The sequence below is a fragment of the Rhinoderma darwinii genome, chromosome 4 (assembly GCF_050947455.1).
Source record: "Rhinoderma darwinii isolate aRhiDar2 chromosome 4, aRhiDar2.hap1, whole genome shotgun sequence".
Taxonomy (NCBI): domain Eukaryota; kingdom Metazoa; phylum Chordata; class Amphibia; order Anura; family Rhinodermatidae; genus Rhinoderma; species Rhinoderma darwinii.
In genome coordinates, this window is record NC_134690.1 from 181,744,467 (window position 1) to 181,771,317 (window position 26,851).

Genomic DNA, 26,851 nt, shown 5'->3' on the forward strand with positions numbered 1-26,851 from the left:
CCTTGAGGAATCCATTGTAGTTTTCTTGGGGTGCATGCAGCTTTTTGATCAGTTTTTATTCTATTTTTAGGTGGCGTGGTGACTAATAAACAGCAATTCTACTATTGTTTTTTTAGTCTATTTTTTTTACAGCGTTCACTGGGCGCTATAAATGACATATTCACTTTATTCTGCGTGGCGATACGATTACGGCGATACCAGATGTTTATAGTTTTTTTTTATGTCTTATGGCGTTTGCACAATAAAATACGTTTTGTAAACAATCATTCACTTTTTGTGTTACCTTATTCTAAGCGCCAGAACTTTTTTATTTTTCAATCAATAAAGCCGTGCGAGGACTTATTTTTTGCGTAACGAACTGTAGTTTCGATCAGTACCATTTTTCGGTACATGCAACTTTTTGATCTCTTTTTATTCCATTTTTTGGGAGGTGAAGTGACCAAACAATTGTTGTGGTACGGTTTATTATTTATTTTTTTTACGGCGTTCACCGTGCGGGATAAATAACAAAATTATTTTGTAGTTCAGGCGCGTTACGGACGCGGCGATACCAATTATGTATAATTTATTTGTTTGTTTATATATTTTTATTAACCCCTTCCCGACATGCGCCGTACATGTATGGCGCTGTCGGGAGGTGCTTCCCGCATAGCGCCGTACATGTACGGCGCAGTGATTGTGCGGGCTCAGAAGCAGAGCCGGCACCATCACCGCGGGGTGACAGCTGTATTATACAGCTGGCACCCTCCTGTAACTGCCAGGACCGGAGCTACTCTTCGATCCGGCAGATTAACCCCTCAGATGCTGCGCTCAATAGAGCGCAGCATCTGATAGGTTTTCACCCGATCGGCAACCCAGTGATGCAATCGCTGGGTTGCTGTGGCAATCGGACGCCAGAAAATGGCGTCCGAGTCTGCCTTGTACGGGAGCCCATGAGGACCCGCCTTCGGCGTGTCCTCATAGGCTTGCTGTCAGTGAATAACTGACAGCGCTAATACACTGCACTTCGTATGTAGTGCAGTGTATTAGAGTAGCGATCGGTGCATCAGGCCCTCATGTCCCCTAGTGGGACAAGTCAGAAAAGTAAAAAAAAGATAATAAAAATGTGGTAAAACAATAAAAACACACACATTTCAAATAAAAATAAAGCTAAACTGACTTTTTTCCCATAGTAAGTCTTTTATTATGGGAAAAACCGTAAAAATTAAAAAAACTATACATAATTGGTATCGCCGCGTCCGTAACGACCCAAACTACAAAACTATTATGTAATTTATCCCGGACGGTGAACGCCGTAAAAAAAAACCATGAAAAACAACGCCAGAATCTTTGTTTTTAGGTCACATCTCCTTCCAAAAAATGCTATAAAAAGTGATCAAAAAGTCACATTTACTCCAAAATAGTACTAATAAAAACGACAATCCGTCCCGCAAAAAATAATCCCTGACACCGTTTCGTGCACGCAAAAATAATAAAGTTATGGGTCTTAGAATGGCGACACAGAAAACAAATGATTTTATAAAAAAAGTGATTTTATTGTGCAAAAGCTGCAATACATAAAAAAAACTATATAAATTTGGTATCGCCGTAATCGTATCGACCCGCAGAATAAAGCTAACATGTAATTTAGGGCACACTGTGGATGCCGATAAAAAAAACAATAAAAAACGATTCCAGAATTGCTTGTTTTTGCTAATTTCCTTTACCAAAAAATGAAATAAAGTGATCAAAAAGTTGTATGTGTTCTTAAATGATACCAATAAAATCTACAGCCCGTCTTGCAAAAAACAAGCCCGCACACCGCTCAATCAGCTGAAAAACAAAAAAGTTACGGCACTAGTAATGCGGTGATGAAAAACATCTCAATGCGCAGGCCGGAGGGGAACATTACTTCAGTTTCAGGGCCCTAGTATTTAGGAACTAGGAAAGGGAGTGGACATAGCACATCCGCTGGAAGCGAGGGCGCCCGTATTATACCAGCGCAAAACTTTCCCAGTAATATTTCCCAAACTACGAAGGAGAAAAAGTCCCCAAAAGGTGCAGAGTGTTACAAAAGGGGATAAGAAAGAAAACCGTTTATCAGTGTGACACCGGCCAGCGCATAACGGATCACTTCACAGCGTACAACACTTCTATGGATAATTGTATTATTTACCCCATTATTATGCCCTGATATACTCCGCACAGATTACATATACCCTGATATACTCCGCACAGATTACATATACCCTGATGTACTCCGCACAGATTACATATACCCTGATATACTCCGCACAGATTACATATACCCTGATATACTCCGCACAGATTACATATGCCCCCACATTATAAACTGAAATACCAGCAAAACCCCAAACAGAACTGTTACCAAGCAAAATCCATGCTCAAAATGGCGGTCTATTCCTTCTTAGCCCTACAGCGTGCCCAAACAGCAAAGTAAGGCATTACCATACCCGGGAGAACCCGCTTAACAATTTATGGGGTAAGATTCTCTAGGGGCACAACATCTTGTGCGGTGAATGGGCAGATCAGTGGAAAAATTGCAATTTTCACTTTGCACCATCCACTGCGTATTCATTTCTGAAAAACACCTGTGATGTCTAAATTCTCACTACACCCCTTGATAAATGCCTTTAGGGGTGTAGTTTCTAAAACGGGGTCACTTTTGTTTGGTACATCAGGGGTTTTGCAAATGCAACACGGCGTCCGCAAACCATTCCAGCAAAATCTACACTCCAAAAGATAAGTACCGCTCCTTTTCTTCTGAATGCTCCCATATACGTAAATAGCCTATTATAACCACATATGGGGTGTTACCGTACTCGGGAGAAATTACTTTACAAATGTTGGGGTGCTTTTTCTTCTCTATTCCTTGTAAAAATGAAAAATGTTGATCTAAAACTACATCTTGTTGGAAAAAAAAAATATTTTTCATTTTCATAGCTTAATTCTAATTAATTCAGCAAAAAACCTTTGGGATCAAAATTTTCACTATACCCCTAGATGATTCCTCAGGGGGTGCAGTTTCCCAAATGGAGTCACTTTTGGGGTGTTTCCACTGTACTAGTACTACAGGGGCTCAGCAAATGTGACATGGTGCCCAGAAACCATTCCAAAATCCAAATGGTGCTCCTTCCATTCTGAGCCCTACCGTGTGTCCAAACAGCCGTTTATGACCACATGTGGGGTATTGTTTTACTCGGGAGAAGTTGCTTTACTAATTTTATGGTGCTTTTTCTCCTTCAGTCCTTGTGGAAATGAAAAAAAAATACCTAAACCTACATTTTATTTGAAAAAAATGTAGATTTTCATTTTTACGGTCTACTTCCAATAAGTTCTGTAAAACACCTGTGGGGTCAAACTGCTCACTATACTCCTAGATAATTTCCTCATGGGGTGTAGTTTCCAAAATGGGGTCACTTGTTGGGGATTTCCACTGTTTTGTCCCCTCCGGAGCTTTGCAAATGCGACATGGCCTCCGCAAACCATTCCTGCTAAATTTGAGTTCCAAAAGCCAAATGGCGCTCTTTCCCTTCTCAGCCTCGCCGTGTCTCCAAACAGCCGTTTATTACTACATGTGGGGTATTGTTTTACTCGTGAGAAATTTCTTTACAAATTTTATAGTGCTTTTTCTCCTTCAGTCCTTGTGGAAATGAAAAAAAATTAGCTAAACCTACATTTTATTTGAAAAAATGTAGATTTTCATTTTCACAGCCTAATTCCAAAAATTTCTGCAAAAAACCTGTGGGGTCAAAATGCTCACTATACCTCTAGGTAATTTCCTCAAGGGGTATAGTTTCCAAAATGGGGTCACTTGTTGGGGGTTTCCACTGTTTTGTCACCTTAGGGGCTTTGCAAATGTGACATGGCCTCCGCAAACCATTCCTGCTAAATTTGAGCTCCAAGAGCCAAATGGCGCTCTTTCCATTCTAAGCCCTGCTGTGTGTCCAAATAACCGTTTATTACCACATGTGGGGTATTGTTTTACTCGGGAGAAATTGCTCTACAAATGTTGTGGTGCTTTTTCTACTTTAGTTCTTTTGGAAATGAAAAAAAAAATTAGCTAAACCTACATTTTATTTGAAAAAATTTAGATTTTCATTTTAATGCCTAGTTCCAAAAATGTTTGCAAAAAAACTGGCCGGTCAAAATGCTTGCTACACCCCTAGATAAATTCCTCGAGGGGTGTAGTTTCCCAAATGGGGTCACTTTTGGGGGGTTTCCACTGTTTTAGTTCCACAAGACCTGTTCAAAGCTGACATGGTGCCTAAAATATATTCTAATAAAAAGGAGACCCAAAATCCACCAGGTGCTCCTTTGCTTCTGAGGCCGGTGCTTCAGTCCAGTAGCACACTAGAGCCACATGTGGGATATTTCCTAAAACTGCAGAACCTGGGCAATAAATATTGAGTTGCATTTCTTGGGTAAAACATTCTGTTGTACAAAAAAAATGGATTCAAACTGAATTTCTGGAAAAAAATAATGAACTTTGTAAATTTCACCTCTACTTTGCCTTAATTCCTGTGCAATGTCTAAAGGGTTAAGAAACTTTCTAAATGCTGTTTTTAATACTTTGAGGGGTGCAGTTTTTAAAATGGGGTGACTTATTGGGGGTTTCTAATATCTAAGGACCTCAAAGCCACTTCACAACTGAACTGGCCCCTGTAAAAATAGCATTTTGAAATTTTCTTGAAAATGTGAGAAATTGCTGCTAAAGTTCTAAGCCTTGTAACGTCCTAGAAAAATAAAATGATGTTCAAAAAACGATGCCAATCTAAAGTAGACATATGGGGGATGTTAGTTAGCAACATTTTTGTGTGGTATAACTGCCTGTCTTACAAGCAGATACATTTAAATTGAGAAAAATGCAAATTTTTGCAATTTTTCGCTAAATTTTGGTGTTTTTCACAATTAAATACTGAATGTATCGGGCAAATTTTGCCAGTAACATAAAGTCCAATGTGTCACGAGAAAACAATCTCAGAATCACTTGGATAGGTAAAAGCATTCCGGAGTTATTACCATATAAAGTGAAACATGTCAGATTTGAAAAATGAGGCTCTGTCAGGAAGGTCAAAAGCGGCCAAAGAGGGAAGGGGTTAATAATTAATGACTGATAAGGTAAAAAGGGGGATTTTTACTTTTAATACTTTTAAAACTTTTATTTTCTTATTTTTACACAACTTTTTTTAACTTTTTTTTTACTTTATTACTTTGTCCCACTAGGGGACTTGAGGGCAGGAGGCCCTGATCGCTATTCTAATACACTGCACTACATGCGTAGTGCAGTGTATTAGAACTGTCAGCTACTCACTGACAGCAAGCATAGTGGGTCCTGACGTTGTCAGGACCCACTAGGCTTCCGTCTATGGCATAGCCGGACGCCATTGTTTGGTGTCCGATTGCCATAGTCACCATCGCCGGCCGCTATCGTGTAGCAGGCCGGCGATGGCGGATTAACCCCTAAGAAGCCGCGATCGCTATTGAACACGGCTTTTGAGGGGTTAATCGGCGGGGGAGCTCCGCGATCGGTCCCGGCACATTGAGCAGTGATAGTCTGCTGTCGGAAACAGCAGCTATCACAGCTCATGAACGCGCCCCGCGCGAACGGCGCCGTGTTTACTCCATGACATACTATTATGTCATGGAGCGCGAACGATGCACTTACCATGACATAATAGTATGTCCTGGAGCGTTAAGGGGTTAATCAATAAGCTTTTATTTGTTTTTTAGTGGATGGAAAATAACAACAATTCTTCCATATGTATTCTATGGTTTGGAAGAATTTGCGGTGATACCAATTATGTATAGTTTTTTTACACTTAATTTTATTTTTTTATATAATAAGCACTCCAGCGGGCACAACACTTTCATAGCACCTCCCACTTGATTGTCTATCAAGTTTTGGACCTATTTTATGTATATTGTACTGAACTGGCAGTACAACTGAGACCAGAGAAAGGTCTTTGGAGAGGAGTAGGGTTGTGCCAGCATTTATCGCTAAAAAGGCAGACCCTTTAACTCCCGCTGGGTGGTATGCACCAGCTACCTTTTATCTGAGCCATCTGCTGTCAGTAACTAGGGCCCCTATGACTTGGAGGCCCTGTGTCTGAAGTGATATGATCATTTTTCCGTGGCGTTTTTTTTTTCTTGCCGTTTTGTGAAACGGCAGTGTAAAAAAACACCCCATCTGAACGAGACGCATTGAATTCAATGGGCAGATGTTTGTAGGCGTTGAACTATCTTTTTTTTTTTTAAACCCCTCGAAATACGCCTGAAAACACAGTGTGTGAACATACCCTAAGGCCTGTGTACCGCAAGCGGCGTGAGCTGTTCTATACCCATTAAGACACTACAACCACCATGCTCTTTATCCGTTAAGAGACTGAAACCGCCAAAGTTTGTGACTGAAACTGCTATGCTTTGTACCATCTTCTGTAAACACCAAGCTGTGTGCCATGTTTTGACCATTATGCTAGTTTCCCCAAATGGTGTAAAATTGAGTTTTTCTGCTGACGGTTGCTGCGTTTGACACTCTCGCTGTGCCATCCTTCAGTGCGGTACGGGCCTGGGCCAAGGGCCACACCTTTTTTCTCATTGACCTCACATCCGGCATTATTCCTTTATTCCTCTCCCATTTCCTGCCTTAGTAGCAGATTTCCTCCCCAGCAGCAGCACATTCTCTTGCTGTCCTGTCTGAATACAATTCTCCTATTCCCCTTCCCCAACTCTTTTTTTTTTTATTTTTTTTATTTTAAGGTCCGCTGCTGTACAGTGTGGTAACTGGCAGCAACCTATCAGGGTATTGTTTTATTCATTCTAGTTCACTGTTAGTGGCCAGTTTAGCAACGAATCGGAGATGACAGGCTACACTCTGTCGCACTGCCTGGCAGCCACAGCATGTGGAGCACAATATGGCTGAGTTCACACGTGGGCATATACGCTGCGTGAAAGCACACAGCGTATCCGCCCTGTGTACCACAGGGAATTCTGGGTGAAAAAGTGCACCAAACAGTCATCCCAGGAGGCCAGCCCTCCGACGTCATCCAGGCCGACCTCTTGGGATGACGCTTCATCCCATGTGACCGCCACTAGGGCCTGTGATTGGCTGAAGCGGCCACATGGGATTAAACGTCATCCCAGAAGGCCGACCTGGAGGAAGAAACAGACACCTGAATAAGTATAAGATTATTATTTTTTGTTTTTTTGCGGCGGAATCGCTGCGACCCCCGCCTTCAAAAAATTTAACAACTATTTGTTGCGGGTTTTACCTCCCATTGAATTCAATGGAGTAAACCCCCAACAAATAAGCAGCATTTACGCAAATACAATTGACACGCTGCGGAATAAAATTACACATCGCATGTCAATTTCTGTCCGTTTTTCCGCACCGTATTTACACAGCGTGTGGATGAGATTTGTTTGATCTCCTCCAGTTTGCTGCTACTGTATTTGCTGCGGATTTTCGGCAACGAATTCCATTGTGGAAAAATCAACGAAATTTACGGAATGTGTGAACTGACCCTATGGGTCAATCTCTGTTTTGTGTTTTTTATTTTATTGAAACTTGCACTGAAGTGAATAAAGAGTTTTTGTTAGGAAATTTTAAAGGGGCCCTGACTACCCGTTTCAGGAGCTCCATCTGTGACCAGGATGATGTAGCACTGCAAGCAAGAAAAAGGAAGCAAGAACTTGTAAATGTTTTTTTTTTTTTTTTTCATTAAGCTTCAAAGTCTAGCAATAACTAATGTGTAAATAATAATGTAAGCTTTCAAGAGCTGTCTGCATGGTCACTTTCCTGTAATTACCCTTGTGCGTACAGCTTAACAATGTATGTTGGACTGCTAAAAATAGACAGCCTTACCTGGTCCTTGACTGGCAAGCATAGATATTGTCTGACGCTTTTGCAGTTCTGCCAATTCCCACTGTATAGCACATAGTGGAATTGATAACTGATACTGACTGAAAATACTCTTGGTAATCTTGCAGTTCCCAGCCTTTTAAAATCCTCTTTAGAGATATTTAAGTGCTGAGCAGGTGAATTGTATCATGCAATAAATAATGCTGCTCAAGGGGACCTTTAGACTTCTCTATGCCCAACATTTTTTGTTTAGCGAGTTGTATAATGTTTTAAAACACTTATACATGTAACAAAAAAATGCTATAAATACTTTAACATTTCAGGAAAAAATGGTCAGAATTAGAAATAAAGGATAAAAAAAATTGGTTAACCCCTTCCCAATGAACCCAATCCATTTTGGGCTTAGAATTCTTTTTCGATTTTTGCCTTCTTGCATTTTGTCAGCCATAATATTCCTCCTTTGCTATTCGAGGTCTTGTTTTCTGTGGAACGAGTTTCAGATTTTTTTACAGAGGACCTGTAAACTCTCCTGACATATTGGTTTTAGTAAATACTTGTTTTGCCCATGAAGTAACAATCCTGAAGCCCCTATTCTCATACCTCTCTGTGCTGTTACTGTTATTCCTCCTGGAAATGTATGAATAGCTTGACAAATGGGTGTTGTCATTTCAATTGTCAATAGGATATGGCCCATCATACTCTGACCCTCTTTACAGTCTGACATTGTAGAATCATCAGTGCTGTGATACACGTCCTATTGACAAGTGTAATGGCGACGACCGGTTGTTAATTTGTTATTCCTCCTGGAAATGTGTGAATAACAACACAAAGAGTTCTAAGAATAGAGGCTCCACTATAGTATTTTCATGGGAAAGACAAATGTTTAGTAAAACGGACCTACCCTAGGATACGTCCTTGTTTTTTGTTTTTTTTATTAGGCACTATGGGGCATTATACTGTGTAGTGGCAACTAAGAAGGCAGTATAGTAGGTATGGGGGGGGGGCACAATGGGACATTATACTGTATGGGGGTCATTTGCATATACGATTTTAGGTTTTTGTTGCATTTTCCTAACTGCTATAGAATGAAATGTTATGGTCTAATGATTTTGCGGGCTCAGAAGATTGTGATCCCTATTGTCACTTTCGAGCAACAGATAGCGCCCAATTACCCCCCATACTTCTCGCGTAACGGGCCACACGAATATTTAAAACCTGTACGGCCCACTCCATAGCGGCCAGGTTGCGGTCTCTGCTCCATTCAAGGTGTGGTATCACCTCTGACCATACCAGTACCATCCTCTGAAAAAAGCTGTGCAGTCTGTCACTTCAGGGGTGAGGTGAGCTCAGCCAGTTTCACAAATACACGGATCATTTCCTCCAGCAAGGAAGTGGCTGGTCCAGTAGTGCATGCCGAACTTGATCACTTCAGGTAACACTCGCAACCATCTCATGCCTTTGATGCGCATCCATCACGCGTCCACATCACTAAAACCAAGGTGCGACCTGCCAGGATGGACCGCAGTCCAACGAATGTAGGAATGTCCAATCAGACAAACCTGGGGGTGACCATCACTTGAAAGAAACAACAAAAACTGTAATACGAAAGGAAAAAAAAATATGTAAGGAAGAAAAAACCTGCGATACGAGATATCGCAACATTAGATCAGGCCGAATATTACTACAAAAACTTTGCGGCCACCCAACCCCGTAATATCTGTTTCAGACAAAAACAGCCCTTCTGCCATTGTAGCCACATCTATGCAAAATGGGTGGATCCCGAAATCCACCCCAGTTCAAACCCAAAGAAATTTAAAGTTTGAAGTGACTCAATCTGAAACTTGGACAAAGGTGACCCATCCGACTGAAGTAAGAGAGCAGAATTATTGGGCCTACACCGCATATATTCACCCACTGTAGCCACCAGGCAAGCAGCCGTGCCCAACACATTGACAGACAACCCCTACCTAAGCAGTCCTTAACTAACACATCATCCTCCCCCAAAAGGCAACCCAGCTGCCGGGCACTGTGAGGCACTAATTCGCATATACGTAAGGCACTAAAAGGCCAGATCAAAGGACGTCTGCGACAGTAAAGCCTCAAAGTGAAGCACAAACCGTAATGAAGGCCTGAAACAAATCCCTCCCAACATCATCGGACCTAAAGACATCGGACGTCTACAATCCATTCGCGCTACTTCCAACCTTTATAAAACCTGACCAACTAAATATTGCTGTCTAAAATCCAGGAAACCGTTCAACTTCAGCATGAAAGCCACCCAGACAAATGTTTGGAAACCAAGCGATCAGACACACCCAATTTTCTAAGAGACTAAATAGTCCAAAACCACGTTGGCATGAACCGCTTCATAAGACCGGTTACGACCACCATCCACGATAACCACTCGGCATAAGCCTTACCGTGAAACATGTAAAGAAAGAAATGGTTGGCACTTCCTTCACTTGTGGCATCTCAGGTACGTATGCTTGCTGGGATTTGTGGTTCGATGACCTTTGTTCAGTGGTGCTCAGTGCGTGTAAAGAAAGGCATAAGCATATATCTAGCATATAGAATAATAAATTGCACGGCATTCACCGCTTTCAAAAGATTCCTTTATTCTATGTAGAGTCAGGCATAACACGGGAGATGAAACAGTTGGCCTACGACCGTTTCACATCCACCAGATGCTTTATCAAGGCATACTGGAATCTGGTGCACACACTTAAATAGCTTTATCGTGCCTCATCAGCTACTTCCGTTTCCCATAACAATGTAACGGAGTACAAATTTGAACAATATATCATGCATGTTGATAACAACAAATATATATACTTTTTACCAGATTGGAGACAAACCGAATTAGGTTTTATTTTAAAAAAGCAGATCGTTCCGATCATTCAAGCCCAGAGGTCCTAGAGCCTCTGTTTTTTATGATACAATTGACTTCACAACGTAGCAATTTTACGTGTCGATCACTCCACTTGGATGGAGCCACAGACCTCTTGACTAAAGTCATAAGTTGGCCTTGACCAGACCCATCGAGCTGACTGGATACGGATCACCCACCTCCGGAGCAGACAGATGAAGCTCTCAAATGATGGACCCGGAAGCGAGACAAATCATCAGCGATATCGTTGACAGTGAGAACTGTGAATCTATGGAATAGCCAACCGCAGGAGCTGGTCACGGCAGGGACAGTAGATGGCTTTAAAGAAGGCTTAGATAATTTCCTAGAACAAAAAAATATTAGCTCCTATGTGTAGAAATTTTTCCTTCGCTTTTCCCGTCCCTTGGTTGAACTTGATGGACATGTGTCTTTTTTCAGCTGTACTAACTATGTAACTATGTAAGATTTGGACTCCTCCTTTACATTATACTCGCCCTACTTCCATGGCAACTATTAAGACCAACTGCAGACCGGGTTTAATGCTCTGCCAACATTAAACCTCCTCCTCCCTCTTCCAGTCTTAGTGCAGATTTCCCCCAACTCCATTTGCAAAATTATTTTATAAGTTTGGGTGTTATCTCAAAAGTGCAGCAGAATGCAGTAATTGGAGGTAAATACCTGAGACTGTATTAAAAAAAAAAAGTGTGTTTATTCAATTTTTTTTTAGTTGCAACATCCTTACTGGGATATATTGTGATCTGCTAAATCTTGTTGTTCAGTATGTATACCTTTCTTCTAGCCTTTAAAAGTTGAGTAATTGCCTGTCTTGCATTATTCTAGATTTCCAAAGCTCTGAAGAGCTTACAGGACCTTGACATCTCATTGGATATCCTTGTGGTAAGTCTTCAACTAGAAATCTAATTATCTTGTATCGAATTGCTTACATTTTATTTTTTTAATTTAATTTTTTGGATCCATGGTATATAACTTAGAAATGTAACTTTTTGTAACCTTCCATTTATTCTGGAATTCTATACAAACAATAAGATGGTAATTAGTATTTGAGGGGTTACTACTTTGTGGACTGTTTCATAACTTTAAATCAAGTGATGGCATAAAAATGTTTACGTTCAAGGAAACTGGAGTTGGAAAGACCGTGAACAGCTTCCGTAAACATCTAGAAGTGGGTGACATTGCTAAATCTATTGTACTTCAATGGAAGAAATTAGTTCCTGAGGTGAAGGAAACGTAAGTGCCGTTTGGTATGGACTTTTATTAAAGGGGAGAAGAAAAAGCACGAACATTTGTACCCGTACAGTTTGTCTACAATATATTTTTTTGGCCAATTTTTCTAAAGAACCTCTAATACTATAAAGACGATGCTATACTTGTGAAATAGTAATAAAGGCAATATGGATTCATGAAACCTGGGTACAGTAGTGGATTGCCATAACTATATTGGCGTACATTATTATTCGATTTGTGTTGCATCCATGATTGAGTCTTGCCCTTGAAGCGCTGAAAACAGCGTTTTTTTAGAGGTAAACTCGATCTGCAAAAAGTATAACATATTCAACAAAGTATAACATACCAGCGCTACTCCCAGCCAATGTGCAGCTGCAACAAAATGTGTTGATCTGCCAAACACAGTAAAAAATAGATATATAATTGTTAGATTGTTGCGCTCATACACTTAACTATAAAATGTATCACCATGATCTGTTCAGAGATCAGTTTTTTTTCTTTTTGGCTTGTTTTTCTATGTGGACTCCACACAAACATCTGTGTAAACTGTATCTGCTGCAGAAGCATAACTGTATGCTCCTAGGCACCAATGTAAATCTGTAACATGTTTGTGCCATTTATAATTCTGTTGTCTTTTTAGGTTGCGTAGAGGTCTCTGGGCTACCTCCCTTTTTTTTTACCTCTTTATAGCTATGCCTGATCTGCCGTGTTTTTATATATCACAGTGTGCATGTCCCTATTGAAATGCATTCACACAATATTCAGAATTCCTGTGATCTAGATCCTAAATTCAGTTGTCTGAATGTGGACTAAGATTCTATACACGTGGCAGAATTATGTGTATGGAGCTTGTAGTGTGGCACACAGGAACCATAGGAATTCTGTGTGCTGTCATATACTGCGTTTATACGGCAGCCTATTACCAAGATATTCTCCAATCGAAGCAATGCTTCCAGGGGTAATTTCCTCCGTAATACATAGTCTAATAAAACATGCCATGATTGTCTCCATATGAAATCGAAGGTATATAGAGGTACTGTATACGGTAACAAACTGTAAAGTGTACCATATCTACAACCTAGAGGTTGTACTGTAGCTAATACACCCATGTGCATGAGTCCTAAAACTGATGGATTTATGATAAGAAAACCGTTTTTAATTTTAAACTGCACTTTTCTGCTACTTTCTAGTGACCACTTGCCAAATCCTAGGCATGAACAAAAAGAAATCATGGAGAATAAGAAGCCAACTACAAAATATGAACAAAATGACATTTTGGAAGACAAGAAAATGGTTTCAAAATCTAAACATGAACAGAAATCTAATTTGAAAGACAAAAAGCTGGTCTCTAAGTTTAAACCTGTACAAAATGAGATTTTGGAAGAAGTGAACTTGAATTCAAAAGAGAAGCACTTGAATAATGGAAAGCTATATGAATCTCAAAAGGACAACAAAAAACGAAGAGAGTCCAGTAAAACAGAAGACACTAAGGTCAATGAGAAAAGACATTTGCCCAAAGAAAAGACATCTGACAAGACTTCACAATGTAAAGAACACAAACGTGAAAAACCTCATACTAATTCTCAACCAAAAAGTCAAAAGTCAAAATCTGAGAACCAGGAGAAGATGATAAATTCTCACTCATTGAGCGGTGAAAAGAAAACAAACTTCTCTACTAAGGATGAAGAGAAGACTTATGGGTCCAACAAATTAAACAGAAAGGATAGTAAACGTGAGACGGGCCGAAAGGAAAGTGATAACCATAAAACCGAGAGCGTGTTTTCCAGTGAGGAGTTTGAAACTCCCATAATGTCATTTGAGTCCTATCTCAATTACGACCAAGTTTCAAATAAAAGAAAAAAAAAATCCCATCCAGTAAATGAACCTCCAAGAAAAATAGAAAAAGTGTGCAAGCAATACGTTCATTTGGAACTGTCCAAAACTGACAGTCAAAGTCCAGAAAAGATGGCAGGAGAGGAAGCATTTCACACACACGAGGTAGGCTTAAAACTTTTATCTAATTTCCAGTCTCAAAAATGCTTATAATAGATTACAACCGCTATTGGTGATTGGCATTAAATATTAATACATTTTGTGTATAATTTCGTTTTTGATATGGGTGAGATTACGATAAACATTTCATAAGTAGATTTTAGGAGCTGTGAGTGGGGAGTTTGACGTGGGCGGTACACCTGTAAAACCGTAACGCAGGTGTCCTAAGGCAGGCTCTGAGCAAAAGGGCAACTCGCCACTGAACTAATTTGGTGATGCAGTTGTCCAGTGCACTGGTTAGATTTGATATCCACAAAAATCCCCAAACCATTAACAAAACATTTTCCCTTTTTTTTTTATTTTTTTTTTAAGACCTCCTTTTTTTTGGTGTCCTACATAAGTGATATTTGAGCAAATACTTAATAATATTTTCCACGCCAACAGATAAAATACTATTAAATTAAAGGAAAATCCACTTTTATATTTGGGGTACTCAACATGTATACAATTGAGAAATCGTTTATTATGTAAAATACATGATAAATCTCTTTAAAATTCTCCTAACAAAAGGATGTATTGTTAAAGGTAAAAGAGGAAAAAAGTGAATCAAAAATTCAGGTAATATGGTTGAAATGGACACCTAACTTTTGCTAATCTAACAGTATACCGGATATAGATCAACTTTGTAATTTACTTGATGTAAAAAATGTAGTTATATCCATTCAAATTCTGTGTGAAGTTACTGCCACTAAGTGTCTCCCTTCCGGTAATCTGTTGTCCACCCCCTGTTGTCAAGCAAAGTCAGTCTCTTGTTACAGAGCAGAATTGATGACTGCAGAATGTGGGGGTGTGACCCTTCACTGCCTGCTAATACAAGCCTAAAGAGGGGGAGGAAGAGGAGGGAACAGAGCGAGAGAGTGAGTCAGCAACACACATGCTGCATGTAAGTATATGGAGAGGGGAGGGTTGAGCAGGAGGAGGAAGCATGAGCAGAGTGAGAGACACAGACGTGTAGGTACAATTTTTATGTCGCCCCAGTGCTGGTTTCTCAGCTACACTGGTCATTACTGCTGTATATTCTCCTCCACGCTGCTGCAGCTTATATAATTGTAGATAGGAGAGCAGGATTCTCCTCTTCTATGTGTGCAGTGTACAGAAGACCTAATAGCCTTTAGGCTCCGCTTATTAGCTCAGAGAGAACTTAGAATTAGATAGAGAGCCTGCAGCTAAAAAATGCGATATACAAGTCATACAATGGCCAGAAATAGTGTTATTCCTCCTGTACACACGGCAGCTTATTCTAAAAACGCACCTGAAAAGTTAGGTGTGCTTTAAAATACTAGTTGTGGTCTCAATCTTTTTGTTAGAGAGTTTTAGGAAATGTTATTATGTAATTCACGTAATAGACGGGTATCCTTTATTAAAGAAGTGCCTCAATAGGCATATTGTTTCTTTCACTTGTAGATCAGTAAATACAAATTATTCTTGTGGTTGAGGTGAACTTCATGATAACAATCAAATTTAGGCCTCGTTTACACGAGCGTGATATATGTGCGTGCGACGCGCGTGCTTTTCACGCGTGTCGTACGCACCTATATTAGTCTATGGGTGCATGCAGACAGTCCGTGAGTTTTGCTCAGCTTGAGTCTGCTGAAAAAACTCACGACCTGTCCTATCTTTGTGCGCTGTTCGAATTCAATGGGTGCGCGAAAACCACGCATGCCGCACGGAAGCACTTCCGTGCGAACTGCGTGATTCGCGCAACAGCTGTCAAAAGGATGAGTGAAAACAGAAAAGCACCATTTGCTTTTCTGTTTACAAACCTCCAAACGGAGTGTCATAATGATGGCGGATGCGCGAAAATCTCGCAGCCGCGCATCATACGCTGATGACACACGAAGCTGTTATGTGCCTTTAGCGCACGCAAAACGGTACGTTTTTTGCTTGCGCAAAACGCACATGCTCGTGTAAATCAGGCGAAATTGATTGGCCTTAGACATAACAGAGGTAGTTTTTTTTTTATTTATTTTTTTATTTTTTGTCATGCAGCAGACTGGTCGACAGATCATCTCTTGGGGTATGTGCACATGGTAGCAGGCTTTTACGTCTGAAATGAGAGACTGTTTTCAGGAGAAAACAGCTGCCTCGTTTCAGACGTAAAAGCTCCTCCTCTCATTTTGCGAGGCTTCTCTGACAGCCGTAAATTTTGAGCTGCTCTTCATTGAGTTCAATGAAGAACGGCTCAAATTATGTCTGAAAGAAGTGTCCTGCACTTCTTTTGACGAGGCTGTATTTTTACGCGTCGTCGTTTGACAGCTGTCAAACGACGACGCGTAAATGACAGGTTGTCTGCACAGTACGTCGGCAAACCCATTCAAATGAATGGGCAGATGTTTGCCGACGTATTGTAGCCCTATTTTCAGACGTAAAACGAGGCATAATACGCCTCGTTTACGTCTGAAAATAGGTCGTGTGAACCCAGCCTTAAAAAGATCTATCCTGTTGCTTTTTCTGCTATCAAATCAGTTTCCCTTTCGTATTTATGACCAGTTTAAGTGGTCTCCAAAATGCTTGCACCAGGGAAGATTGATGCTTTGGTCATTCATTATCCACTTGATGAGAAGTCCACTATTCCTGATTTGTTGGCTAAAAAATAATCTATGCAGGATAGTTAAGGCGTAACTAAACGTTCAATCAACTTTTTTATTTTCTAGCAGCATGTGTAATATAAATATGTTTTGTAATAAACTTTATTAATGAATTTGGGCTCCTTTTTGTGTTTATATGTTTTTTTAAATGGCCACTCTGACACTTTTCTACCACATTTTATTTCTTGTATTTCTCCTGTTGCTAGCAGAAATCCGTACACCGTTTGAATGTATCAGTGTACGGATTCTGCTGCCTATGAGTACGGGTGGGTGGTGGTCTCATCCTGACGTCAGATGTGCACGCTCCCATCGTGACGTCAGGAAGGTCTCTCTGCCTCTATACACTACCTGCAGCAGCAGAGCGCATGGAAAAGACTGTTTGCGCACTGCCCTCTGTGCCTGCATGATTCTCCCCCTTATCTCCGGCAAAGACTGTCAAGACACTGTAATCTGAGCTGCTAATTGGCATCAGATAAGACTAGGTATGCTCTGTCCGCCCCCCCTCCCCCCCAATCACCCTGCCATCCTGTCTTATCTTCCCTGCACTTGCCAGGGAATGTGAAAAGAAAAACTCTGATTGCTTTCTCCTGGAGTGTGCAGAGATATTTACATCTCCGTATATAATGTGTTGTGCTGTGCATAGCTCAGTGCTCGCTCACAGTATTATAGCCCAGTGCTTGCTCACAGTATTATAGCTCAGTGCTCGCTCACAGTATTATAGCTCCGTGCTCACTCACAGTATTATAGCTCCGTGCTCACTCACAGTATTATAGCTCCGTGCTCACTCACAGTATTATAGCTCCGTGCTCGCTCACAGTATTATAGCTCAGTGCTCGCTCACAGTATTATAGCTCAGTGCTCGCTCACAGTATTATAGCTCAGTGCTCGCTCACAGTATTATAGCTCAGTGCTCGCTCACAGTTTTATAGCTCAGTGCTCGCTCACAGTATTATAGCTCCGTGCTCGCTCACAGTATTGTAGTGATCACCTCAGAGTTCACTGCCCATGAAAGATACAGACAAATCATAACATCACACACAGTAAGACACGCCCCCTAGACACGCCCCTAGCAACTGGCCAGAATCAGGAAGTGTGAGAAAATAGATGTGGACGGTTTGACAAGAAAGAGCTGCAAAAAAGTTACTTTGAAGTGAAAAAAATTGCTAAGAGTAATGTATTCACATAGAGCGACATAATGGCAGTTTAAATATTTTTTTTTTCCCAAAGTTTAGCTTCGCTTTAAGGGTATGTGCACACACACTAATTACGTCCGTAAATGACGGACGTATTTCGGCCGCAAGTCCCGGACCGAACACAGTGCAAGGAGCCGGGCTCCTAGCATCATACTTATGTACGATGCTAGAAGTCCCTGCCTCGCTGCAGGACAACTGTCCTGTACTGTAAACATGATTATACTACGGGACAGTTGTCCTGCAGCAAGGCAGGGACTCCTAGCGTCGTACATAAGTATGATGCTAGGAGCCCGGCTCCTTGCACTGTGTTCGGTCCAGGACTTGCGGCCGAAATACGTCCGTCAATTACGGACGTAATTAGTGTGTGTGCACATACCCTAAGGGAGATGATGAAAAACCTAACACAGCCTTCTTGTCTACTGCATTCATGGAGGAAATGACAAATTTCAGAGATAAAGGCAATCAAAAAGCTCATTTTATGATTGCAAAAGCTCATTTTGTGATGGCACTTACTATTTGCATAAACCTTTTTATTAGTGATATTAATTATATTAGCATGATGTTAAATCATGCTTGACTAGCCCCCAAGTACCTATTTGATCTCACTGGTATTTGTTTCCCTGCATGTCATTGTTAAAATGAGAAGGGAAATAAAAATTTTTTTAGATGGTTTGTGTTCGCCTATTAAGGGACTTATTTTATCTCTAGCGCTGAGGTCCCGTTCTCTGCCACTTTGGTCTCGGAAGCCCTGCAGTGGTCATGTGCTATTCATTCATGAACGGCATGTGACCACTAATGGAGATTCCAAGACTGAAGCGGTAGAGAATGGGACACATTGTATGGGGACAGCTCCATTGCACCATTACTATACAAAAATAATTTTATTGTTTGGATAATAGCAGCTAGCAAAGAATACTTCTGACTGTATTTCTGACTCTTTCTGCCCCTCTCAGCAGTAATTGATAACTACAGTGTATACATGAAAAACTGTTTGTCTCTGATCAGAGGGAGCGTTCCCCCTCATGAATACAGCAGACTTACTGTGGACAGTTTTATTCTTTGCTAGCTGCTAAACAACACAATGTGGTTTTTTTGTGCTGTTTGAGCCAATGGTGCACCAAACCCATAATACGCTTCCCTTAAATAGAGCTGCATAATATGATGACCGGTCTACTCTATTACAATTACGCCTAATTTAGACGAGCGTGTTCGGTCCGTGTTATACGGTCCGTGTGTCGGCCGCATTTCCCGGACCGAACACACTGCAGGGAGCCAGGCTCCTAGCATCATAGTTCTCTATGACGCTAGGTGTCACTGCCTCGCTGCGGGACAACTGTCCCGTACTGTAATCATGTTTTCAGTACGGGACAGTAGATCCGCGGGGAGGCAGTGACACCTAGCGTCATAGATAACTATGATGCTAGGAGCCCGGCTCCCTGCAGTGGGTTCAGTCCGGGAAATGCGGCCGACACACGGACCGTATATCATGGACCGAACACGCTCGTCTGAATTAGGCCTTAGTTCTGGAGTATCTATTCTTATAATACAGGCATATATATTTTTTTATTTCAATATTGCTAACACCGTTTGGCACTTCACATTATACAGTATCAACTGAGGCCTCCTTGGTCATGTTGTGTACAACATAACTGATGGTATTAAAATATTTAGATCAATAGGTACATCAGTACAAACCATGTTTTCCTTGTGAGTTTTTTGTGTCTGTTTAATATCAGGTAAAGAAGAGCTGTCTTGAAGATTTACTCAATGTTCCGCTTCCTAAAATTTTGACGGATGACTCGATTTTCCGTTCGCCGCCTTATTCTAGTGAATACAAAGGTAAGAACACTGGAAAGCATCACTAACTGCAAAACTATCAATTTAATAGAATGCATACAAATAGGATTACTATTAATTTGAGAATTATTTGCGATTTGAACTAATCAATGAGGAAATTGCCCTTTACTGTAGGCTATTCTATCTACACATCTATATTTAATGTTAGCTCAAGACCATTAATTTACTTAACATTATTTCAAAATTGCTTGTACATAGGATTAAACCTTATATTAAAAAATTGCTGAATTCTAGCATTAACGAGCTTGCGTGATTACCGTCCGCTGCGAAACGTGGGTTAAAAGACTGAGATCACCAGAGAAACCTCCCTCTTACATCTATATATGTCTCTAGATTTGTTCATAAAGGTGCAAGTTTATAAATGTGTTGTCTGTTTTACTGGTGTAAGGCTACATTCACACGACAATGAGAAATAGCCGTGTGATGGCCGTTTTGTTTAATGGCCGTCACACGGCCGTTTTCAGGACATTAAAGTTCTGTGGGTGTATTTACACGGGCATTTTTTTTGTTTAAAGGGCCGTGAATACTGGCCGTCAAATAATAGAACATGTTCTATTTTTTGGGCGCTTTCACGGCCCGACGGCCCCAAAAGAATTCAATAGATCAGTTTTTTAACGTCCATTTTTCAGAAATCTGTCCTTGTGACGGCCTTTAAAAACTGATCTTAGCCCTCACAAGAGGATATCCCGGCACAGCACTACTTAAAGCACTGAGCTCAGGGACGCCCTTGAGGTCACACTGCATATATGGACGGTGACGTCATTGACGAGGGATTCTGCTCCTGGAGGAGACTGAGTGTTGCCGACGCTCTGGCCAGGCATTCCGGTACCTCAAAGCTCCTAACATTACTGTGCATTCATGGACAGTGACGTTAGGAGCTCCTCCAGGAGCGGAATCCCTGGTCAGAATGTTGCCGGTGCTCTGGCTGGGAATTCGGCACCTAGTGGGAGCCCCAATGGTGCGATCTACCGTGTGAGGGGTGTGCGGTTTAATCGAACATGTGTGTGTGTGTGCATGGGGGTTAATCGAACGTGTGTGCATGGGGGTTAATCGAACGTGTGTGCATGGGGGTTAATCGAACGTGTGTGTGTGTGTGTGTGCATTGGGGGTTAATCAAACGTGTGTGTGTGTGTGTGTGTGCATGGGGGTTAATCAAACTTGTGTGTGTGTGTGTGCATGGGGGTTAATCAAACGTGTGTGTGTGTGCATGGGGGTTAATCGAACGTGTGTGTGTGTGTGCATGGGGGTTAATCGAACGTGTGTGTGTGTGCATGGGGGTTAATCGAACGTGTGTGTGTGCATGGGGGTTAATCGAACGTGTGTGTGTGCATGGGGGTTAATCGAACGTGTGTGTGTGTGTGCATGGGGGTTAATCGAACGTGTGTGTGTGTGTGTGCATGGGGGTTAATCGAACGTGTGTGTGTGTGTGTGCATGGGGGTTAATCGAACGTGTGTGTGTGTGCATGGGGGTTAATCGAACGTGTGTGTGTGTGCATGGGGGTTAATCGAACGTGTGTGTGTGCATGGGGGTTAATCGAACGTGTGTGTGTGCATGGGGGTTAATCGAACGTGTGTGTGTGCATGGGGGTTAATCGAACACACGTGTGTGTGTGCATGGGGGTTAATCGAACGTGTGTGTGTGTGTGCATGGGGGTTAATCGAACGTGTGTGTGTGTGTGTGTGTGCGTGCATGGGGGTTAATAGAACGTGTGTGTGTGTGTGTGTGTGTGTGTGCGCGCGCATGGGGGTTAATCGAACGTGTGTGTGCATGGGGGTTAATCGAACGTGTGTGTGTGTGCATGGGGGTTAATCGAACGTGTGTGTGTGCATGGGGGTTAATCGAACGTGTGTGTGTGTGTGCATGGGGGTTAATCGAACGTGTGTGTGTGTGTGCATGGGGGTTAATCGAACGTGTGTGTGTGTGCATGGGGGTTAATCGAACGTGTGTGTGTGTGCATGGGGGTTAATCGAACGTGTGTGTGTGTGCATGGGGGTTAATCGAACGTGTGTGTGTGTGCATGGGGGTTAATCGAACGTGTGTGTGTGTGCATGGGGGTTAATCGAACGTGTGTGTGTGTGTGCATGGGGGTTAATCGAACGTGTGTGTGTGCATGGGGGTTAATCGAACGTGTGTGTGTGTGTGTGTGCATGGGGGTTAATCGAACATGTGTGTGTGCATGGGGGTTAATCGAACGTGTGTGTGTGCATGGGGGTTAATCGAACGTGTGTATGCATGGGGGTTAATCGAACGTGTGTGTGCATGGGGTTAATCGAACGTGTTGGTGTGTGCATGGGGGTTAATCGAACGTGTGTGTGTGCATGGGGGTTAATCGAACGTGGTGTGTGTGTGTGCATGGGGGTTAATCGAACGTGTGTGTGTGTGTGCATGGGTGTTAATCGAACGTGTGTGTGTTTGCATGGGGGTTAATCGAACGTGTGTGTGTGTGTCCATGGGGGTTAATCGAACGTGTGTGTGCATGGGGGTTAATCGAACGTGTGTGTGTGTGCATGGGGGTTAATCGAACGTGTGTGTGCATGGGGGTTAATCGAACGTGTGTGTGTGTGCATGGGGGTTAATAGAACGTGTGTGTGCATGGGGGTTAATCGAACTTGTGTGTGTGTGTGTGCATGGGCGTTAATCGAACATGTGTGTGTGCATGGGGGTTAATCGAACGTGTGTGTGTGCATGGGGGTTAATCGAACGTGTGTGTGTGCATGGGGGTTAATCGAACGTGTGTGTGTGCATGGGGGTTAATCGAACGTGTGTGTGTGTGTGCATGGGGGTTAATCGAACGTGTGTGTGTGTGTGTGTGCATGGGGGTTAATCGAACGTGTGTGTGTGCATGGGGGTTAATCGAACGTGTGTGTGTGTGTGTGCGTGTGCATGGGGGTTAATCGAACGTGTGTGTGTGTGTGTGCATGGGGGTTAATCGAACGTGTGTGTGCATGGGGGTTAATCGAACGTGTGTGTTTGTCTGTGTGTGTGTGTGCATGGGGGTTAATCGAACGTGTGTGTGTGTGTGTGTGTGCATGGGGGTTAATCGAACGTGTGTGTGCAGGGGGGTTAATCGAACGTGTGTGTGTGCATGGGGGTTAATCGAACGTGTGTGTGTGTGTGTGTCCATGGGGGTTAATCGAACGTGTGTGTGTGTGTGCATGGGGGTTAATCGAACGTGTGTTTGTGTGTGTGTGTGTGTGTGTGTGTGTGCATGGGGGTTAATCGAACATGTGTGTGTGTGTGTGTGTGTGTGCATGGGGGTTAATCGAACATGTGTGTGTGCGTGGGGGTTAATCGAACGTGTGTGTGTGTGTGCGTGGGGGTTAATCAAACGTGTGTGTGTGTGCGTGGGGGTTAATCAAACGTGTGTGTGTGCGCATGGGGGTTAATCGAACGTGTGTGTGCATGGGGGTTAATTGAACGTGTGTGTGTGTGTGTGTGTGTGTGTGTGTGTGTGTGCGTGCATGGGGGTTAATCTACCGGGTGGTGTGCATGGGGGTTAAACTACCGGGTGGTGTGCGTGCGGTTAAACTACCGGGTGGTATGCGTGCGGTTAAACTACCGGGTGGTGGGTGTGTGCGTGCGGTTAATCAACAGGGTGGTGGGTGTGTGGTTAATCTACCGGGTGGTGGGTGTGTGGTTAATCTACTTGGTGGTGTGTGTGCACGCAGTTCTCTATGTGGGCATTGTGGCACTTTACACAGGGTACACTGGTGCTATCTGTATGGGCACTGTGTGTGGCACAATCTACAAGGGCACTGGCACTTTATGTGTGGGCATTTTGGCACTATCTACATGGGCACTATGGTGTTTTCAATTTGTTTGGACAAAAACACCTGACAAATGAAATTCATCCATTTTTATAATCTGTTTTTCATGGCCATCGGTCATTAAACATGGTCAGATGGACTTGAAATGGATGAAGATTTAGGCTGGGTTCACACACACACTATTTACGGACGTAATTCGGGCGTTTTAGCACCGAATTACGTCCGAAAATACGGCTCCAAAGCGTCGACACACATCTGCCCATTCATTTGAATGGGTTTTACGATGTACTGTGCCGACGGTCATTTTTTTTACGCGCCGCTGTCAAAAGATGGCGCGTAAAAAATTCGCCCGCATCAAGTGCCTGTCGCTTCTCGAGACGTAATTGGAGCCGTTTTCCATTGACTCCATGGAAAAACCGCTCCAATTACGTCCGTAATGGACGCAGCGAAAAGCGCCTGCACTTACCATTACGTCTGAAATTCCGGAGCTATTTTCTCCTGAAAACAGCTCTGTAATTTCAGCCGTAATGGAGGCTGCCGTATGAACATACCCTTAGAGACACACTGATGCAAGAAGGCCTTGAAAAACAGTTGATCAGTTTTTAACCCCTTAAAGACCTGGCCTTAATGACCAAGGATTATTTTGGGTTTTTTCACTGTTGTATTCCAAGAGTAATAACTTTTATTTTTTAATTTTTGTCGACATAGCCATATTAGTGCTTGTTTTTACAGGGCTTATTATTATTACATGGTGTAATAGGCAGTTACTGAAGGTAGACCTGGGGGCCTTTTGTTTGGAAATCTATCGGCGTCCCGCAAACACGTTAGATGCTGCAGTCGATATTGTGTATAACAGCCGTGCTCCTGCCGCTGATCTTGTGGGAACAATGGCAGTACCCATGAGATGACAGATATATCCGTCACGATGCCAGAACTAGCTCCTGCTTGTAACCGATAGATCAGTCACTCGTCTTTATTAAGGCCCATTTTTTTAAGTAAACTTTGAAAACTGTCACAGATGATGTTTTAATAAAAAACCTGGGATGTTTTGAAACCTTTTACTTTTATTATAAGAGCTTATTACATATATTTATGTGTACTGTATGTGGTAGAGATGCTGATTTACCATGTTAAGGGCCTGTTCACGTCAGACCTTTCCATCTGGGAAACCATAGCTTCTGTTTGCATTACCATTGATTTAAATGGTAATTCTTCCTTTGCAAATGGTTTCGGTTTGTCTCCGTTCCGTAAGGTTTCCTTTTTTTGGCGGGAATAATAGTGCAGTCGACTACACTATTGATTCCGCAAAAAAAACGGACATCTCGCTGAACGAAGACAAACTGAAACCATTTGCAACGGAAGCATTACCATTGAAATAAATGGTAATGCAAACAGAAGCTATGGTTTCCGTTTTTGCCGTGCCGTTGATGCGTTTCTTCAACAGAAAGGTCTGACGGAAGGCATCAACGGAAGGCTGACGCTGATGTGAACACACCATAATATAGCTTTTGTAGAATTCACTGGATGAGAAATATGTCTGTTTTGCATATGAAATGTCGTGCATATGCGAAAGCTTTTAGCTTTATTAATATTTAAACTTTTTACACAGAGAGCATTCCAGAAATCTTACCTGATAGGAGTTCTGAATCAACTGGATTTACTGGGAAGCGTCTTAATTCCAAAATGTTGGTGTACTCTGGTTCCAAAATAATATATCTTCCAAAAATGCTTTCGCTTTATGAGCAATGTATACGAATCCTTCAAAATAACATTGATTGTAAGTATAATAAAAGGCAATCCCTTCACATTAATATTAAGGTCTTTTTGTTTTGTTTTTTTACCTGTACTTTGTGGTTTGATTAATTTATAAAATCCAAGCATTTTGTATTCAGTTACTTTATTGCTGGCAGTAACATGTGATAATAGTATCCGTAGTAAACTAATTTTTTGCTTCAAATAGGTTTCCAATGTAATACTTGACATGCCTCAACAAATTTTACACAGTCCTCTGAATCAGTCAGATGCAATTACACCGGCATTGGCTTGTATACCTTTCGTAGCACCATCTCATGCCCATACAGTTGGAAGAAAAAATTTACCTGACAACCCCCTAGATATCTTTAACAATCCTCAGTGACGTCATCAAATCTCTGATGTTTTCCCTACTGGCGTCATCACAGACTATGAATCCTAAGGCCCTATTCACACGACAGGGTTTCCCAGCCGTGTGACGGCCGTTCAAAAAACGTCCATCACACGGCTGCAGTAGGAACTATAGACCCCAAATGAGGTTATTCACCTGACCGATTTTTTTTATTTTTTGGACTGCCCAGCAAACCGGGCCGTCAAAAAATGGAACATGCCCTATTTTCGGCCGTTCGTCCGGCTCCCATAGAAGTCTATGGGGCCGGGTAATACAGGGCCATCACTTGAATGTGTTCCGAGTGACGGCCGTGTCTTCTGTCGCTCGCTCGCTATCTCCTCCTCCCAACAGTGCGAAGTGCATGTGAGGAGGAGGGTATTTTCTTTGCTCCCTGTAGGAGCGGAATCCCCAATCCCCGGCCACAGCTTCAGCAACGCTGTGGCCAGGGATTCGGGATTCCGCTCCAGGAGAAGTCTCTGACTTCACTGTCCATATATGGGCACCGTGACATCAGGGACTTCTGAAGCGGAATCCCCGGCGCTGCGGCCGGTGTTTCTGCTCCAGGAGAAGTCCCCGACTTCACTGTCCATATATGGACATTGCAGTCAGGGACTTCTCTTGGAATAGTGGCGTTCTCTACAGAAAGGTAGGAGGGGGGCTGTGCCATCTATGGCAGGGGCTGTGTGGCACTACCTACAGGGGGAAGTGTGTGGAAAAAAAATTATAAATTAAATTCATCATTTGCATCAAAAACTGATGCAAAACGGGTCAAAATCGGCCGTTAAAAACGGAAACACGGCCCGGAACGGAAGCTGAAGAGATGCAAAACGGCCGAGAAATTCGGACCAAAACGGACGTTTTTATCGGCCGACACACGGACCCTGTGGTGTAAATAGAGCCTTAAAGGGGGACACACTGCCTGTGGCATGGACAACCCAAGCTCCTGGATTTCTGATAGCTTCAAGTCTTGCGCTTAAATTATAGGGGTAGTCTTTCAGCACCCCTGGTGACATAATCATCTGTCCTGTTACATAATCCGTGACAACCCTACCCATTCTCGGGATTTAAAGGGGACACACCAGGCATTCTTCTGACATTGCCCGTTATGATGTCATCACCCCTGTGACCTGATTACATGCACTAGTATGTTACTCCCTCTGATGACATCAAGACGCTCTCGCTCTTGCGTGCGCTCTCACTCTTGCATGTGCTCTCGCTCTTTCTTTTTTTTTCTTTTTTTCCTTTTTTCTTTTCCTT

The 26,851-nt window shown here is 42.3% G+C and overlaps 1 protein-coding gene across 1 annotated transcript in view; it reads left to right on the forward strand.

Annotated features, from left to right (window-relative positions):
* Window positions 1-9,622: 9,622 nt before the first annotated feature.
* The window catches only part of LOC142760482 (elongin-A-like), a 48,851-nt gene continuing 31,622 nt past the window's right edge, over window positions 9,623-26,851 (forward strand). The window contains exons 1-6 of the mRNA XM_075863676.1: window positions 9,623-9,730; window positions 11,589-11,645; window positions 11,884-11,996; window positions 13,184-13,991; window positions 19,563-19,665; window positions 25,061-25,228. Of these exons, the coding sequence (XP_075719791.1) occupies window positions 9,623-9,730; window positions 11,589-11,645; window positions 11,884-11,996; window positions 13,184-13,991; window positions 19,563-19,665; window positions 25,061-25,228 (1,357 nt within the window). The remainder of the gene's footprint in view (window positions 9,731-11,588; window positions 11,646-11,883; window positions 11,997-13,183; window positions 13,992-19,562; window positions 19,666-25,060; window positions 25,229-26,851) is intronic.